Source organism: Balaenoptera acutorostrata, chromosome 14, assembly GCF_949987535.1.
Source record: "Balaenoptera acutorostrata chromosome 14, mBalAcu1.1, whole genome shotgun sequence".
Classification (NCBI taxonomy): Eukaryota; Metazoa; Chordata; class Mammalia; order Artiodactyla; family Balaenopteridae; genus Balaenoptera; species Balaenoptera acutorostrata.
The window spans coordinates 22,168,628-22,183,822 of record NC_080077.1 but is presented as its reverse complement, the minus strand read 5'-3'; the positions used below and the strand labels follow the sequence as shown (position 1 = coordinate 22,183,822).

Here is a 15,195-nt window from a genome sequence, read left to right as displayed (position 1 = left end):
CTGAGGGGGAAAAAAAAACCCAAGAAACACTTGGGAAGTTCATAGTCCAGAGGCACAGTCTCACTAAAAGACTGAGTCCTAATCATAGGACTGTAGAACACTTTTCCTCCTCTGACACCTCACCACTATATTACTAAAGGCCTTTTACAGTAGTTCCTTTTACTCAGTACATCATGTCCGGCTATCAAAAAAAAAAACATCACAAGGCATACCAAAGACAACAAACACAATTAGAAGAGACAGAGCAAGCATCAGAACCAGACATGGCAGGGATGTTGGAATTATCAGACTGGGAATTTAGAACAACTATGATTAATATGCTAAGGGATAAAGTAGGCATCATGCAAGAACAGATGGGCAATGTAAGCAGAGAGATGAAAATCCTAGGAAAGAACCAGAAAGAAATGCTAGCAATAAAAAACACTGTAACAGAAATAGAGAATGCCTTTGGTGGGCTTATTAGTAGACTAGACACAGCTGAGGAAAGACTCTCTGAGCTAGAAAATATATCAATAGAATCCTCAAAACCCGAAAGGCAAAAAGAACAAAGACTGAAAAAGCAGAACAGACATCCAAGAACTATGGGATAACTACTGAAGGTGTAACAGATGCATGATGGGATTACCAGAAGGAGAAGAAGGAGAAAGAAACAGAAGAAATATGACTGAGAATTTCCCTCAAATTAATTTTAGACCTTAAACCACAAATCCAGGAAGCTCAGCGGACACCAAACAGGATAAATGCAAAATAAAACAAAACAAACAAACAAAAAACCCTATGCCTAGGCGTATCACTTTTAAACTACAGAAAATCAAAGGTAAAGAAAAAGTCCTGAAAGAAGCAAGAAAGAAGAGGAGGAGATAGAGAGGCTAGGATGGGGAAGGGGAAAAGACAGAGAGAAGAGAAAAGGAAAGGAGGGAACATCATGGGTGAGAAGAGAAATGGCCACGAAAAGGAGGGAGATTGAATAGGAGATGAGAAAGAGGAAGATGGGGGGAAAGGGAGTTAAAAATGTCCTAGGGTAAAGAAGGCACAATGTCACGGCCAAACCACACAGTTTTAAATACCATATCTCCTTCATAGCTTCTTGAGCTTTGGGGATTAATTTTTCTCTCTTCAGTACCTGGCATAGTCCTTGGCATAGTGTAGGTACTCAATAATCATCTGATGAATCAATAGATGTTAGTAGATTGAGCTGGCCTCCTTTCTGTTCCTTGAACACACCAAGCACTCTGCTTGTCTTGGAATGCTCTCCACCAGAGATCTGCTTAACTCACTTCTTCACCCCCCCTCAAATCCTTGCTCAATGGCACTTTCTCAGTAAGGCTTATGCTGAGTAGCCTATTCGGCACTGCAGCCATCCGTCCCCCCGGAATCCCCTTACCTTGCTCCTTATCCCCCTCATGGCACTTACTGTCTTTGACATATTATATGCTTTTATTTATATGTTGTATTTAGAGCTTATTATCCATCTCCTTCTTCTAGAATTTAATTTCCATAGAGGCAGGGATCTTTGTTTTAGTGACTGATTTATCCCTAGCACCTGGAACAGTACCTAATTCATTGCATGAATGAATCGACTTTATCAATAGGCTATGTCCACATTTTCTCTTGTTCTCTTTTATCCCACTCTTTCTCGTTTCCCCTCCATAATTGTTGACAGAAAATGCCACCGCAAACCATTCACTTTTTTCCTAACTTGTATTTTACTTCACTTTTCAAATTCAGCTGCACTGCAGCCAAATCTTGCATGCATGGCCTGCTGTCCCCCCAGAGGGGCTTATTGGTTGTACATATATTGTTTCTCTTACCTGAAAAGGCCAGAATTGATGTCTGAAGAACACACCATGGGTCCTTGGAACATCTAAGAGCTACAGGCCAGATAAGTAATAGCCTGGATCAAATGTATTGAAAAGCTCTTCCATATATTGATTGTTTTATTTGGGTATTAGTTATTTTTTCTCTAGCGTAATAGCCAGATGCCTTTTTAAAGTAACTTTCTGCCATCACAAATTCCTTTGTAGAACTGATTTTCCATGCAAGGGTAGAATTCAAGGCTAATATTACTTGGCTTACACTCTGCCCTTTTTCTTGCTACATTTAATAGATGAGCAGGCCCAGCAGTACTGTGAGTTCATCAAAAGGTCTATAAATTATATTCAGATATTTTGGGGTCAGCAAAACCCAAAGAGAGGTTTACTCAAGTTTTTTTACCCCTAATCCTTAAATCCATAGATATTTCAAAGTAAACTTCATTCATATGTTTCCCATTCATCTGCCCTTAGCTCTTCATAGTTGGGGGACGGGTGAGGACAGGCAGGCAGGTGTTGTCCTGGGAACTGGCTTCCTTCTTCACTACCACAGACAGATCATTCATTAGCCACAGACTTAACTCCTTGGCAGAAGTCCATCCCTATATCCTTTCCAGTTCCCTTTTAATTGAAGTTCCAACCTCAGCAAGCATCAGTGATGGCTGCCAAAGAAAGTGAAGTGGGAAAAAAAGCTGCATTTTCTGTCACAGAGGCACAGAATGCCGGAATCTTGGACTTGGGAAGTGACTCCAAAGATCATCTGGTCCATACACCATGTGATACTTAAATCACTTGAACAATATACTGGCAAATTCAGTCTCTGCTTGAGCATCCCTGATGATGGAGCTTCAGTAGTAGACCAAGACCATGGGGTCTTCAGCTTAGGAAAGACTCTCATAAGGAACTGAGTCTTCCGTTCTTTTTAAGTCCAAATCTGCCCAGTCCCTTCATCCATTATTCAAGATTGAAACACCAGTCCTATTTGTTCTCCTCATGTTCTCTTCCAAAAGGGTCTCACTCTCCCTCATGACTTCTATCTCTGCCCTACAAGAGTTATTCCCAAGTCTGTACTTCCTGGTCCAGTGTCTCATAGGGCATCACACTCTGCATTTGACACAAGGACCTTGAGATAAACATATTGAAACAACCTCATTAACCCCTCCTCTAAATCTTGTAACCCCATCTTTCATCTCCTTCTCAATAATGGCAAGATGCATCTAAAAGCTCCTTTTTACCAGACCCCTCAGACTTAGTTGGCAAGCCATATCGTATATACCTCCAAAGTAGCTGTCGAGTCTGCCCCAACCTCCTAACCTCCACCATCCTTGCTTTAGTTCAAGGCTTCATCATCATTCAACTGAACTGAGGCAACGAGCTCAATTCATCTCTCTCCTCCCCACTGTCTCATCACCAGACCTCTCTCCGCACTGCTGCCTCAGTTACTTTTCTAGAAGAACTGAAGGTCTGATGCCCCCTTTCTGCATTTCTTTCTCAGACACCACCTATGAGTGAAGCAGCCCAGAGGCTCCTCGGCATCTGAGTAGGTCTTCTCACTGCACTCATAACACTTTGTTTATACACCTATGTTTTCTCTCATCACACTGTTTGGTTACTGTTCAGTTACTTGCTTACTCCTCCAATTGGCTATGAGGCCATAAAGGACAACAAAATTTTTTATCCTTTCCTCCAAAACCTAGCATAGTGTCTGGGATTAAGTGCACACTCAGTAAACGTTTATTGAGGAAATGGTATACACGCCCTTCATCACACTCTCTCTGCTGACCAGGCTTCAGCTTGTCTAGATTTGTTTTTACACTTTCACATGATTGGGCAAGTGCAATCGTCCTTGCTTATTAGTGTTGTCCAAGCTTCCATCAACTTTTTTGGCAGTTTCCCTATTCTCTACGCTAAAGCTTCCACATCATTCTTACCTGACCAGTGTGGTTAAGCTAAGATTTAAAGTTGTTGTTATTTTTGTTTTTCCACAAATTGCAGGACCCTAAGATGTATTCCTAGGGAATTGCAGCTTGTTAAATGCAGTGTGAATATGGGATGGGCTCTGGGGAAGCTGCAGGACTAAGAACTTGAGGATCATTGAATGGATACACTGGGGTTTAATAAAATGATGTATTCTTTGTTTTGAATTGCGGTGCCTAAGTTTGTGCCATTGAGTTGAAGTTGCTTTGGAGACAACACTCTGAGTAAAGTCAGTAACAACATAATTGATTTTTCAGAGCAGTGAATTATAACTACGTTGTAACTGTGCGTGGAGAGGATGGTTGATTCCTAAGGTCAAGACAGGTATTTAGATGATGATGACATACGTGGTGGCAGACAGGAAGAGCAGGCAGCAGTAACTGTTACTGAGAATGATGTCCGCTTGTCCAAGCTCACCCCGCTGGTGAGGGGACTAGCTGGGAGTAGAATGCTGAGCTGCCTGACCCCACGGCACTTGCTCTACCGAGGGCCTCTCTCCATGGAGCTTTAACATCGAGTTAAAGACATGTCTTTCAACATGAATTGTCATTATAGCTCACAAACATATTTCATCAAGACACTGGTAAACATTCCTGGCATTTTAAATTATTTTCCTTTTCATCTAAGCAAGAGTGATTTTTTTTTCCTATTGTTCTGCCATATCCATATTCAGAGAAGGAGCTTACACCTAATGATCTAATTAAGATATGCTTTAACCTAAGTGCAAAGATTAGCCCTGATTGGTGGAAATGTCTCCCTTTAATGCAAACTTTTTCATCCTTATCAAATACATTAATTCATGTGATCTGGTAATAGATCTAATTATCTTATAGGTCCACGTGCTGCTGTTAACATTGCTACTCTCTATATGTGTAGGGTAAAAAGATCGATGTTAATAAACATTCCTTTCTTTTTTTTTTAATTAATTAATTTATTTATGGCTGCGTTGGGTCTTCATTGCTGCATGAGGGCTTTCTCTAGTTGTGGTGAGCGGGGCCACTCTTCATTGCGGTGCGCAGGCTTCTCGCTGCAGTGGCTTCTCTTGTTGCGGAGCACGGGCTCTAGGCACGTGGGCTCCAGTAGTTGCGCACGTGGGTTTAGTTGCTACGCAGCATGTGGGATCTTCCCAGACCAGGGCTCGAACCCGAGTCCCCTGCATGGGCAGGCAGATTCTTAACCACTGCGCCACCAGGGAAGCCCTAAACATTCCTTTCTATACGTCCTTGTTGCCTTGACCGCACACACAACAGAATGTCTTTTTTGCTCTATTCTCTCTCTCACACCACGTAAACTCAAAAAAAGCTGCTCCGTTTCTGTATGCCGTACTTCAAATAGATGCAGACCTGTGAGCCACCTAGAAAAGGGAACTGAACCAAGTGACCTCCGTAGTTTTCTCCAGTTTTATTATTCTATGGAAACAGTTTAGTGTATGTGATTTAAGAGGCTAATCAGAATAGCATTCTCTGCTCAACAGTCTTTCTAAATTTCTCTGCCGAGTTCCACTAGTGGAGAATTTAAAGCTTATTGTGGGAATTCATGAGATTGTAGCCATGGAAGTACATAGCCCAGTGCCTGCCACATGGTAGGCCAAATAAATGTAAATCCTCTAAAATAGGATGGGAAAAGATAAGGTAAAATAAAATAAAGTACATCCCTTAGCTAATGATTTCAACTTATCATCATATAGTAAGTAACAAATTAGTGTCAAACTCTGTCTAAAGCTTCCAGGGAAGGTGCCCTGGTAGAAATCTTGTATTTGTAGCAACACGGAATTTTTATATACTCCTAACCTAAAAAGTTAATGAAATTCCTTAAAGGCTTATATAAAATGTAAAATATTTATCTTTGGACATAGGCTTCAGATCTTCTTTATTTATTTTTAAGCATTTGCCCTCAGTTGCACTTCTTGAAAAGAACTTTGCTTAAACTCAGAATTCGACTACTAATATTCACACATATGGCAAATATGAACTAATCAGACCACAGATATTTTGCTGCATTCCATGGTGTCTCATTTATTTGTTTAATTTGCAGCTATAGCAACTAGATTCCACCACTTCAGGCTTTCACACAGGCCTACAGTCTGATTAGCTTGGTCAAAGTTTGGCACTCGACACTGTTCTCAATTGAAGACATATGCACAAACTCACTTACCACATTTTTTTAACCCGGTTTTCACACTTGGTAGAGACGTAATATTTGCATAAAAATATGAAAAGCCACCGTCTGCAAGGATAGTAGGCAAGTAAAAGAGGCAGCAAACCTTCTTCTCTGTAGCATTTCACATCTTAAAGTTTTCTTGGCATGCTTTCTAAAGCCCATCTGACTCTGAAGCCGGCTGCCTCTCACAGAAGGCTCACTCCAGCAGTGACTAATGGATTGACCTGGTGCCATGCTAGTGCTGCTCTGTGCACGCTGCTCCGCACAAGGCGAGCACTTGGAAATGACCTTGAAACGAAGTTTTGCCAAGTTAGTGAAATATGGGCCTTCAAGGAGTGCCATTTCACCAGCCATTTCCAGAAGGGTATTCATCACATTGTCAAAACTCGGCCCCTTCATTTGGTACTGGTGTACCATGAGCGTTTAACCTGCACAAGGAACGATGCTCCCTCTTGATGTTATTAGCGGCACTTGGTAACAGGTTGGAAAAATTAGATAATGGTGAAAATTGGCTTCCCGCTGTTGTTCCTCCTAGGTGTTTCTTTTTCAAACGTTTGCCGAAGGAAGGGAAGATGCTCAAAGGATCCAACTGTAAGTGGGGAGATGGGAGCTTAAAACGGAGGGTTAGCTGCAAACGGGGGCGAAGATGCAGGTGGTGGATAAAGAAAGGACGGTGGGAAGAAGTAACTCTCTGTGCTTGAAAACTGCCCAGTGGATTTGATTCCATTTCATCAGATTTAGACTCCAGGCAGGGAACGTTTCTTTTATCTCAGTATGCGCACCCTTATAGTAATCCGTTGCAGTTGTTTAAAAATGTTCAGCGATGTTGACATCAGTTGTTGCTGTATGGATTTCCGTTTTACTGAGTGGTGTGTTTTAAGTCAGTGCCCAATGTCTCCTTTTGATTGCACTTCTCATGCTGGTGAAGTTGGCTGACATTTCAGGCTCTGGATAATGAAGCTGTGCTAAAACCTTATTTGGAAGTCAGTGATCAAGCTGCTGGATCGGTATGACTTGGAAAGGTCCCCCTCAGCTGCCCCTCCTGTGACCTCGCTTTGACCCACATGGGACAGTTGTGACAGTCCAAGGTCAGGGCAGTCAAAGTGGGCTGTTGGAAGGACATTGGGGAACAAGTCATTTCTCTTAATTCATTCTTAATTAATTCTCTTAATTCTTCATGATTTCTCTGAAGCCAGCTCTCAGATTTTTATGCAAAATCAGATTCTATACTTCTTTTTAAAAAAGAAGAAGAAAAGACCATTCAACCCCTCTAGAGTTCCCTGAGGAGACTGTAAAAGACCTCCAGCAAGCCTAATTTTTTTAATGCTGATAATCCTCTCTAAGTAATCCTGGGAAACATACATCTATAAGATCAGGGCAACACACTGTCAACAGCAACTTCCCAGAACATTCCTTGTTACTTCATCTGGGATTTTTCAATAAGTAATTTGATATTTCTGTGAGTGTAGACTGGACTCACTAAAATGAAGGCATTTTTTCCTTATAAGCTCAAGCCTTCCAGACTCATCATTTTGTAGAGTTACATAAGTAAGCCATACAACTAAGCTAAAAGTCTAAATTATAGAATATAACTATTGCAACACACCTTCTACAGCAACTTATGTTAAAACCAGTAATGTATTTGCAAAACAGTTTTTGCATGCAGCAATTTTATATTGAAATCAAGTTTGGTGATTTTTCATTAGATTTTACTAAGTGTCATGTGCTAAATTATTTGCTTGTGAATTTTCTTTCTCCCCAGTTGCCTGTATTTGGAAAGTTTGCTTGAAAAGTTCTGGCATAGGAAACTCAGAAAGATTCCTTTATCTTATCCTGTTTTCTTTGTCTGTATTTAGGAAGATTTGCTTTAAATTGCAGTTACTACCTTTTTTTCCCCACTTTTCAATATTTTAAAATGGAGAACATAATTTGCCAAATAGCCCTCATTCCTGATATAAAGCTCTCTCATATTAACATGACTGATTTTTAATGTATTTCCTAAAACATCTCTCAACTTCTTAAACGATGTAGGAATGAAAAAAATGAATAAAAGACTGAAGGAGGAATGATACAAGGAGAGGGAAATGCAGCAGGGAACATCAACTATAAGGAACACTGTGACTTCTGGTATTCAACATCATAGATCACAGACCATGGGGACCGAGAGCCAGAATAAAAAAGAGAAGGCCCAGGCCAAAGAGCTTTTGATCACTGAGAGTCCTTGTGTCGTTGTTTTGCTGACTTCAGCACACAGCACTGCCTTTCTCCTCCTGATGATATTTTTCATTTATCTTTTCAGTAAACATTTTAGATCTGAGGAAGCAGGGAGCTTATCACTATTCAATATAAGTCAGACAACACCTTCACCTTTAATCTATATTCACAATCTCACCATCCTATTTATTAGAATCATATGAGATTATTTATGTGTATGTGAATAGAATGTAAAGCATTTTCTTGTGAAAAATGTATTGATCTATTCTGCATTCCCCCATAGCTCCCTTCAATTGAACAGGGCCCTTCTCTCCAAAGGTGTGGACTTTCTCAACCTTTATTCTGACATGACGGCACTTTGTCTTCTTTGCTGTTGTGGCTTATCATTGCAAAATCTCTCTCAAATGTTTTCTATGTACCTTCATATATATTTATACTAGAACACACAGTTAAAAGAACTATGATCCTGTATTGGTCAGGGTTCTCCAGAGAAACAGAATCAGTAGGATGTGTGTGTATAATAAGGAATTGGCTCACGTAACTATGGAGGGTGAAAAGTCCCAAGATCTGAAGTCGACAAGCTGCAAACCCAGGAGAGCCAATTATATAGTTTCAGTCCAAGCAAAGGCTTGAGAACCAGAGGAGCTGATGGTGTAGATTCTAGTCCAAGTCTGAGTCCAAAGGCAGGAGAAGACCAGTGTTTCAGCTAGAAGACAGTTAGGCAGAGAGAGCAAAGTCTCCCTTACTCAGCCTTTTATTCTATTTAAGGCCTACAGTAGATTTGGATGTAGCCGATCCCTACTGGGGAGGCTAATCTGCTTTACTCAGCCTACTAATTCAAATGTTAATCTCATCCAGAAAACCCTCACAGACACACCCAGAATAATGTTTAACCAAATACCTGGGCACCCCGTGGTCCAGTCAAGTTGACGCATAAAATTAACCATTACAGATCCCCATTGAAAACTCCTCGTTCCCTTTAAAAACAACTTCACTTTTAGAGGTCTTGAATAATGCTTTCTTCTTTCCATGCTGTTAAAACTGCACTAATGTTGGTCAGCCAGGTTGGCTTAGGTCTCGTGCTCAGAGACCAACCAATGAATGCTGATCGATTCAGTCTGCGATGGGACACATGCGGCATCATCTGTATTTTTTTTTAATGCTCCTTCACATGGTTCTGAGGCACAGTCAAGTTTGAGAGCGCTTGAATTCATGGGTCTCTAGGCTTCCTTGGGGTTTGATGAAAGTGATTGATGGAAGAACACAAAGAGGGAAGTCACCGTGGTGATGGCTGGAGCTGAGCTGAGTGGAGGGCGCGGCAAAGAGACAAACCTGGGTAAACATGCATGACCAGGTCAACTTAACCATTATGCGTTGGTCACAAGGTGCCTCGGTTTCCACTGGGATAGAATCTGGCACCACCCCAAGATTCTAAGAAAAATTAATCAATATTAACATTACTTAGAAGATTAAAGGCATAATACATGTGTCAGTTATCATTAATCCTTGAAAATATTTATGGAGTTAAATGGTCTGTAACTAATTAGAGACGGCAGTTAACGGGATATGGGTTTCCTCTGAGTTATATGAAACAAAATATAAATCTTTTATATAACTCTATTTCCTACAGAATGGATTTTTACTTGTCAGTGGGATTTTTAAAGTTTTATTTTATTCTCTTGGATTTCACTCCTTTTCCATAAATCCTACAAGGAGAATTACAATGAGGTGAGTCACAGCCTTAACACTTTTTTGGAGCTTCTTCTGCCAATGCGGCTTAGAATATAGGGAATTTTTTTTTAACTGTGTTTGGGAAACATGGTAAGAGAAAAGGAGGGATGTAGGGAGGAAGGAGAAAAGGAAAGGTACAAAATATTTTACTTTAGATTACATTTTTTAACGCCATGGCATTATGAAGGTGAAACTCTCATAGTATCTATCAGTACGTTGTAGACCACCTGAAGTACAAATGGACCGGGTTTCAGAAGTTCATTCATGAGCTAGTCATTTAGAACTGGGAACATATTTTCACCCAAAAATTTTGTTCTATAAATGGTCATTCATTTTCGAGGCTAGCTCATAAACACTCCTCATTCTGTTTTGAAGCTGATTGTGCACTTTCAGTGATAAATAGTAGACTGTACTGTTGGAAACACATAGATCTAAAGAACATAAAAGCAATGAAATCAATAGCTGAGTTGCTTAACAATTTTCACTTGAATGCTGGTGCTGGAGGGAAAGCAGATTTAAATGGAGGAGCATGAGATATTCAGAACATCTAACGTGGATATTTGAGAGCGCCTGTCAAGTGAGCAGAAACCGTTCTCTCTTGAGGGTCTCTGCATCCACGTGTACTCCTCAAGCTACTCACCAGAAAGCAACACGCTTAGACCATGTTAGTAAGTTCTCACTAAAAATGCCTTCTTTCCTTCCCGCAATAAATATTGGTGGAGCACATACTTGTGTAGTGTGCTCCTTACCACTTATGCCAGAAGAAAAAACAGGAAGCACCTCTCTCCTTGTGGAGCTTGCAGTCTAGTGAGAGAGACAATCAAACAATTTTACAAATAGACAACTTATGATTCATCCATTTTTATGAAGAATTATAGATGAGCATTAAAGTCCATACATATTTATTAGGAATAATGACTCATACAGCGTACACCTGGGGGTGGGGGACACAAGTCTTTGTTAAACGCTTGCCGTGGCCAGCCACTTACTTGCGTGATCTCATTTCACCCTCAGAGTGACCCTGGGGAGCAGGGATCATGATCACCGTTTCTGAGATTCAGAGAAGTTAATGTGTCAAAGAGGGTAGGACACTGCAGCCTAGCCTGGATGTAAACCAAGCCTGTCTGACTCCAGGCACTTTTCTGTCAATCTCAGCTGCCTGTTCTGCAAAACGACTCTGAAGATATTTCCTATTATTCGACTCAGTATTTTTTTATGTAAGTATCCATGCAATAATCTCCTCCTAGAATTTAATACTGGAAACAGTGCTGTCTCTCCTGGTGCTTCTCATTAATGGGAGATATTTCCGCTTCTCCTCTGATGCCATATTTCGTGTTCTCATGCCGTAGCCAGCTGGTTTTCTCTCCTTTCCCAGTGTACTTTTTTCATCTGATTCTTTATTTTGTGTTGATTTCCACTGCCCTGAGTGTTTTATATGGCAAGCTGCCTTGTCGTTTTGAGAAATGGTTAGAATATACATCACACAAATAGAAAAGAAATAGTTATGACTTCCGCAATTCCTCGCTGCTCTTTTTTTGTATCCTCCACATGACCTAGAATAGGGCCTTGCACTTAGGAGTGAGAAATAAGTGTTGACTGATTGTTCTGGTTATTTTAAAGAGGGTGAGGAAGTTGATGGCTCTGGCCATATATGTTAACTTCACCATAAGACTTACTATCCTTTTCCTTAGTAGGGATTTATCTCTTGCATCGTCCTGCGTTTGTTACCCATAAATGGAATATAAAGGGCAATGATCACAGCCCGCATATACCACGCTCCCCCCTTCTGCTGTGCTAAGCAGTTTATAGATATTGTACACTTCATCCCAACCCTATCCTTATTCCCATTTCACAGAAGGAGAAACTGAGGGCTAGAAAATTTAAGTGGTCAATGGGGAAATAACCTTTTTCCTGGTAATTCAGCAAGAGATGGAAGAAAAGAGTGGGGAAAGAAAAAGGATTATATAAGAGAAATAAATTGCTTCAAGTGTGATCAGTCAAATGCAAAAGAAGGCCGGGAAGAATTGCAAGTGACTTAGAAGGGAATTATTCTTCCCACCCATCCCCTGCTCTGTTGACCGAGAGGAGGAAGAAGTCACATGCAAATGGCTATTTTTATATATGAGACAGTCTGTCATCAGGAGATCATAACTCAGTGGGAGGCTGATCTTAGAAATGTCTTTAATCCACATATTTATTTGGATAATTTCAAGTTATATAGTTTAACGTATGGACAGAAACCTAAAGGTCTTCTTTATCCTTCTGGGCTGGCCCTTACTTTCCCGTGGGTCCCCAGCCTGCTGTAACCTCAGGATCCCTGGAGAATCTGGATGTGTGCTCGATTCCTCTACCTCTTGGGTAGTGACCCCAACACACTTGTGGTCATTACTGCCCCGGGAGCAGTAGCTGAGGCTCTCAGTGCACCTCTGCGGCTCTTCATGGCAGAAGGACAAAGAAACACACTGGAAAGAGGGAGAAGCAGGACCATCAGGCCTCCCCGAGGGAACTGAGGGAGAGTCAGAGTAAGAGATGAAACCATTCATGGGTATTTGCTCAACTGAACACTCTTGTGCTTGGGACTGTTCTGGGTACTGATTTTGTTCTTCTTGAGAAAGAACAGCCAATCATGGGAGAAAAATTAAAGCTCCAAGAGAGGATGGAGGAGGTGACCACTTTTCAGGAGCTGACATTGGAAGTAGATGCAATGATTCTGGGAGAATTTCCTTTCAGGCTGAGCTTCGGGAACTCAAAATAATTGGATATTTCTGGAAGCGAAGTCAAAGATATGGGCATAACTGGAGCTTTGGTTAGAGAAATAAGCAGGGGCTCAGATCTGGGAAAGCCCTACATACCAAAAACTAGTTTTGGTTTTATCTCTTAGGAAACAAGAAGCAGGGCAAAGTTTTGCATGAGGGCAATGATTTGATTTACACATTAGAGAGATGGGGAAAAAAAGGAAGGGTGTCCGAGCTAGAGGAACAGCATATACAAAGGCAGGAAATACCACCATATGTTGGACAAGCTGTGTGGAGAGTAATCTGAATGCAGAAAAGGTGTGAGGAGTTTGGTGGCACTGGGAGGTCACCCAGGACCAGGCCAGAAACACCCAGTGTCCTGGTGGAGGAGACTGAACTTGATCCTAATGGCTTTGGGGAGTGGCTGAAGGATTTCAGAGGGAGTGTGGAATCAGACAGTTATTTCCTTCTTCGGGGTTGAAGGAGAAGAATTGACAGGGACAGCCTGCATTTAGGAGGGAAGGGAAGAGGCTGAGGGTGGAGCCTTGGCCAACGCCCACACTACGGGGAGGAAAAACTGAGAAGGTGTCATCACAGGGGTGAGGGAATAGCTGAGGGAGAAGGGCAAGAGAGAGGAACCAAGAGAGGAGAGTACTTCCTGGATGTTACAGGGCACTTCCGGAGACGACAGGTGGGCAGTATCCTGGGCCACACGGAGGTCTGATCAGACGAGGGCAGCAACCCGCACAGGTGCTGACGAGTGGCAAAAGGACCACAAGGGGACAGACAGTGGAGAAAAGAGGAGCCTGCCTGAAGAGCAAAAAGCATCTTTTAAAAAAATCTCATCAGGGGCTTCCCTGGTGGCGCAGTGGTTGAGAATCTGCCTGCCAATGCAGGGGACACGGGTTCGAGCCCTGGTCTGGGAAGATCCCACATGCCGCGGAGCAACTAGGCCCGTGAGCCACAATTACTGAGCCTGCGCGTCTGGAGCCTGTGCTCCGCAACAAAAGAGGCCGCGATAGTGAGAGGCCCGCGCACCGCGATGAAGAGTGGCCCCTGCTCGCCGCAACTAGAGAAAGCCCTCGCACAGAAACGAAGACCCAACACAGCCATAAATAAATAAAATTTAAATTTTTTTTAAAAATCTCATCCATGTGGCATTTCTTTAGATGAGGGAAGATGGATCGCTTCATCTTTCACTTGAGCCAGAGACAAGGGCAGCTCAGCATTTGAGGGGTAGATGATTCTTCCCTTACTGGTCTCACCTCCTTGTGACCCTCCATTTTCTCCTGGTGAAAGAGGGGCTATTTCTGACACACACCTTCCACAGGGTCAGTTTTCCCAGCTACACGAAGATGGCCTTTGGTGTTCTTACTACCACTTAATGTACTGTCATCCAGAATTTTTTTTCTATATTGATCTGAATGTTAATCTATACATAATAAGGATAAATCATAGGAGAATGTGGGAACCACTGATAAAAAGAATTTTCTTGTTTTGTGCATTTCTTGAGGGGTGGAGAAAAGAAACTTTAAAATAATACTTCCCATTTGTGACATCCCGTTTGTCAACACATCAGAAGCCAGAAAAACAAAAACAAAAACATAATTTGATTAATTGGAAAGCTGAATGATTTAGATTATATGTCTTTCTTTAAAATTTTCTGAAATCTGATTTAGATGTTTAACAGCCTTCGGAAATTTCTGTGGACGTGTCGTTAGAGATAAGCCATTTGTTTTGGTGAGGATTCAAAGAGAAATGTATTTTAGAAAATGGATGAAATTGGACCTGACTTAGAGAAATAGTTCCCTGAAGTTCATTTGAAGACATTGAACTGTGGGATCCCTGCTTTGACCATTTCTCAAGATAAATATGGAGACAGGAACCGGAACGGGCATTTTAGGTTGCTGTGAATTTGGTGTTAGAATGTGCTAAGCATGCCCATGACATCCTTGGAGGTACGAGAGTACAGATGAGACATAAATGCTTCTCAGTTCTTTCTCATAATTTCTCTAATCTTTCTGGCAATAAAAAAAGAAAAAAAGAAAAAAATTTTCAGGGGTATGAAATGTTATTGAATTTGCAGCCGTTGTCATGGTTACCTGCATAGTTTCATTGCTTTATTAATGTGTAATCCCCTTTATTTCTGGAAATATCATTATAGTGAAACATAATAGTCTGCAGCCTCTTAGCAGGTTTCACCACATATCTCAGAGATTCTGACAGTGGCTGTGATGAATGTGTTTGTGGTTTCTGGGCCACCTGTGTACTGTTGATTCAGTAACTAGGACATCATTGTTTAGGAAAAGACAACTTGAAGTTAATAACTCTGAGAATCCCTTAAAAGTTTAAATGCTTTCCTAAACAAAAGTGCTTATTTTTTCTTAGAGGAAAATGATCCAAGGCTTGAGTCTTTTTCTAACTAAAATAATTTAGGTTTTCTGACATTGAAACTTTTTAAAGTAATTTTTATTACTTACTAAAGTCACTTGGAGGTGATCAGGAGATTTTTTTTCTGATCAACTCTTTAAAATATTATCTTTCCTAAATTTGTTTCTTACATCATA

General features: G+C 41.2%; 1 protein-coding gene across 5 annotated transcripts in view; it reads left to right on the top strand.

The window, feature by feature from the left end:
* AIG1 (androgen induced 1) overlaps window positions 1–15,195 on the top strand; it is a 230,441-nt gene that overhangs the window by 95,331 nt on the left and 119,915 nt on the right. The window contains exons 4-5 of one of the 5 annotated variants that reach the window (XM_057528088.1): window positions 6,484–6,539; window positions 10,908–11,053. The exons of 3 other annotated variants lie outside the window; for them this stretch is intronic. In XM_057528088.1, the coding sequence (XP_057384071.1) occupies window positions 6,484–6,539; window positions 10,908–10,947 (96 nt within the window). In that variant the 3' untranslated portion in view covers window positions 10,948–11,053. Of the gene's footprint in view, window positions 1–6,483; window positions 6,540–7,979; window positions 8,567–10,907; window positions 11,054–15,195 lie in introns of those variants that run through there. One more of the 5 variants, XM_057528089.1, reaches the window with a different exon arrangement.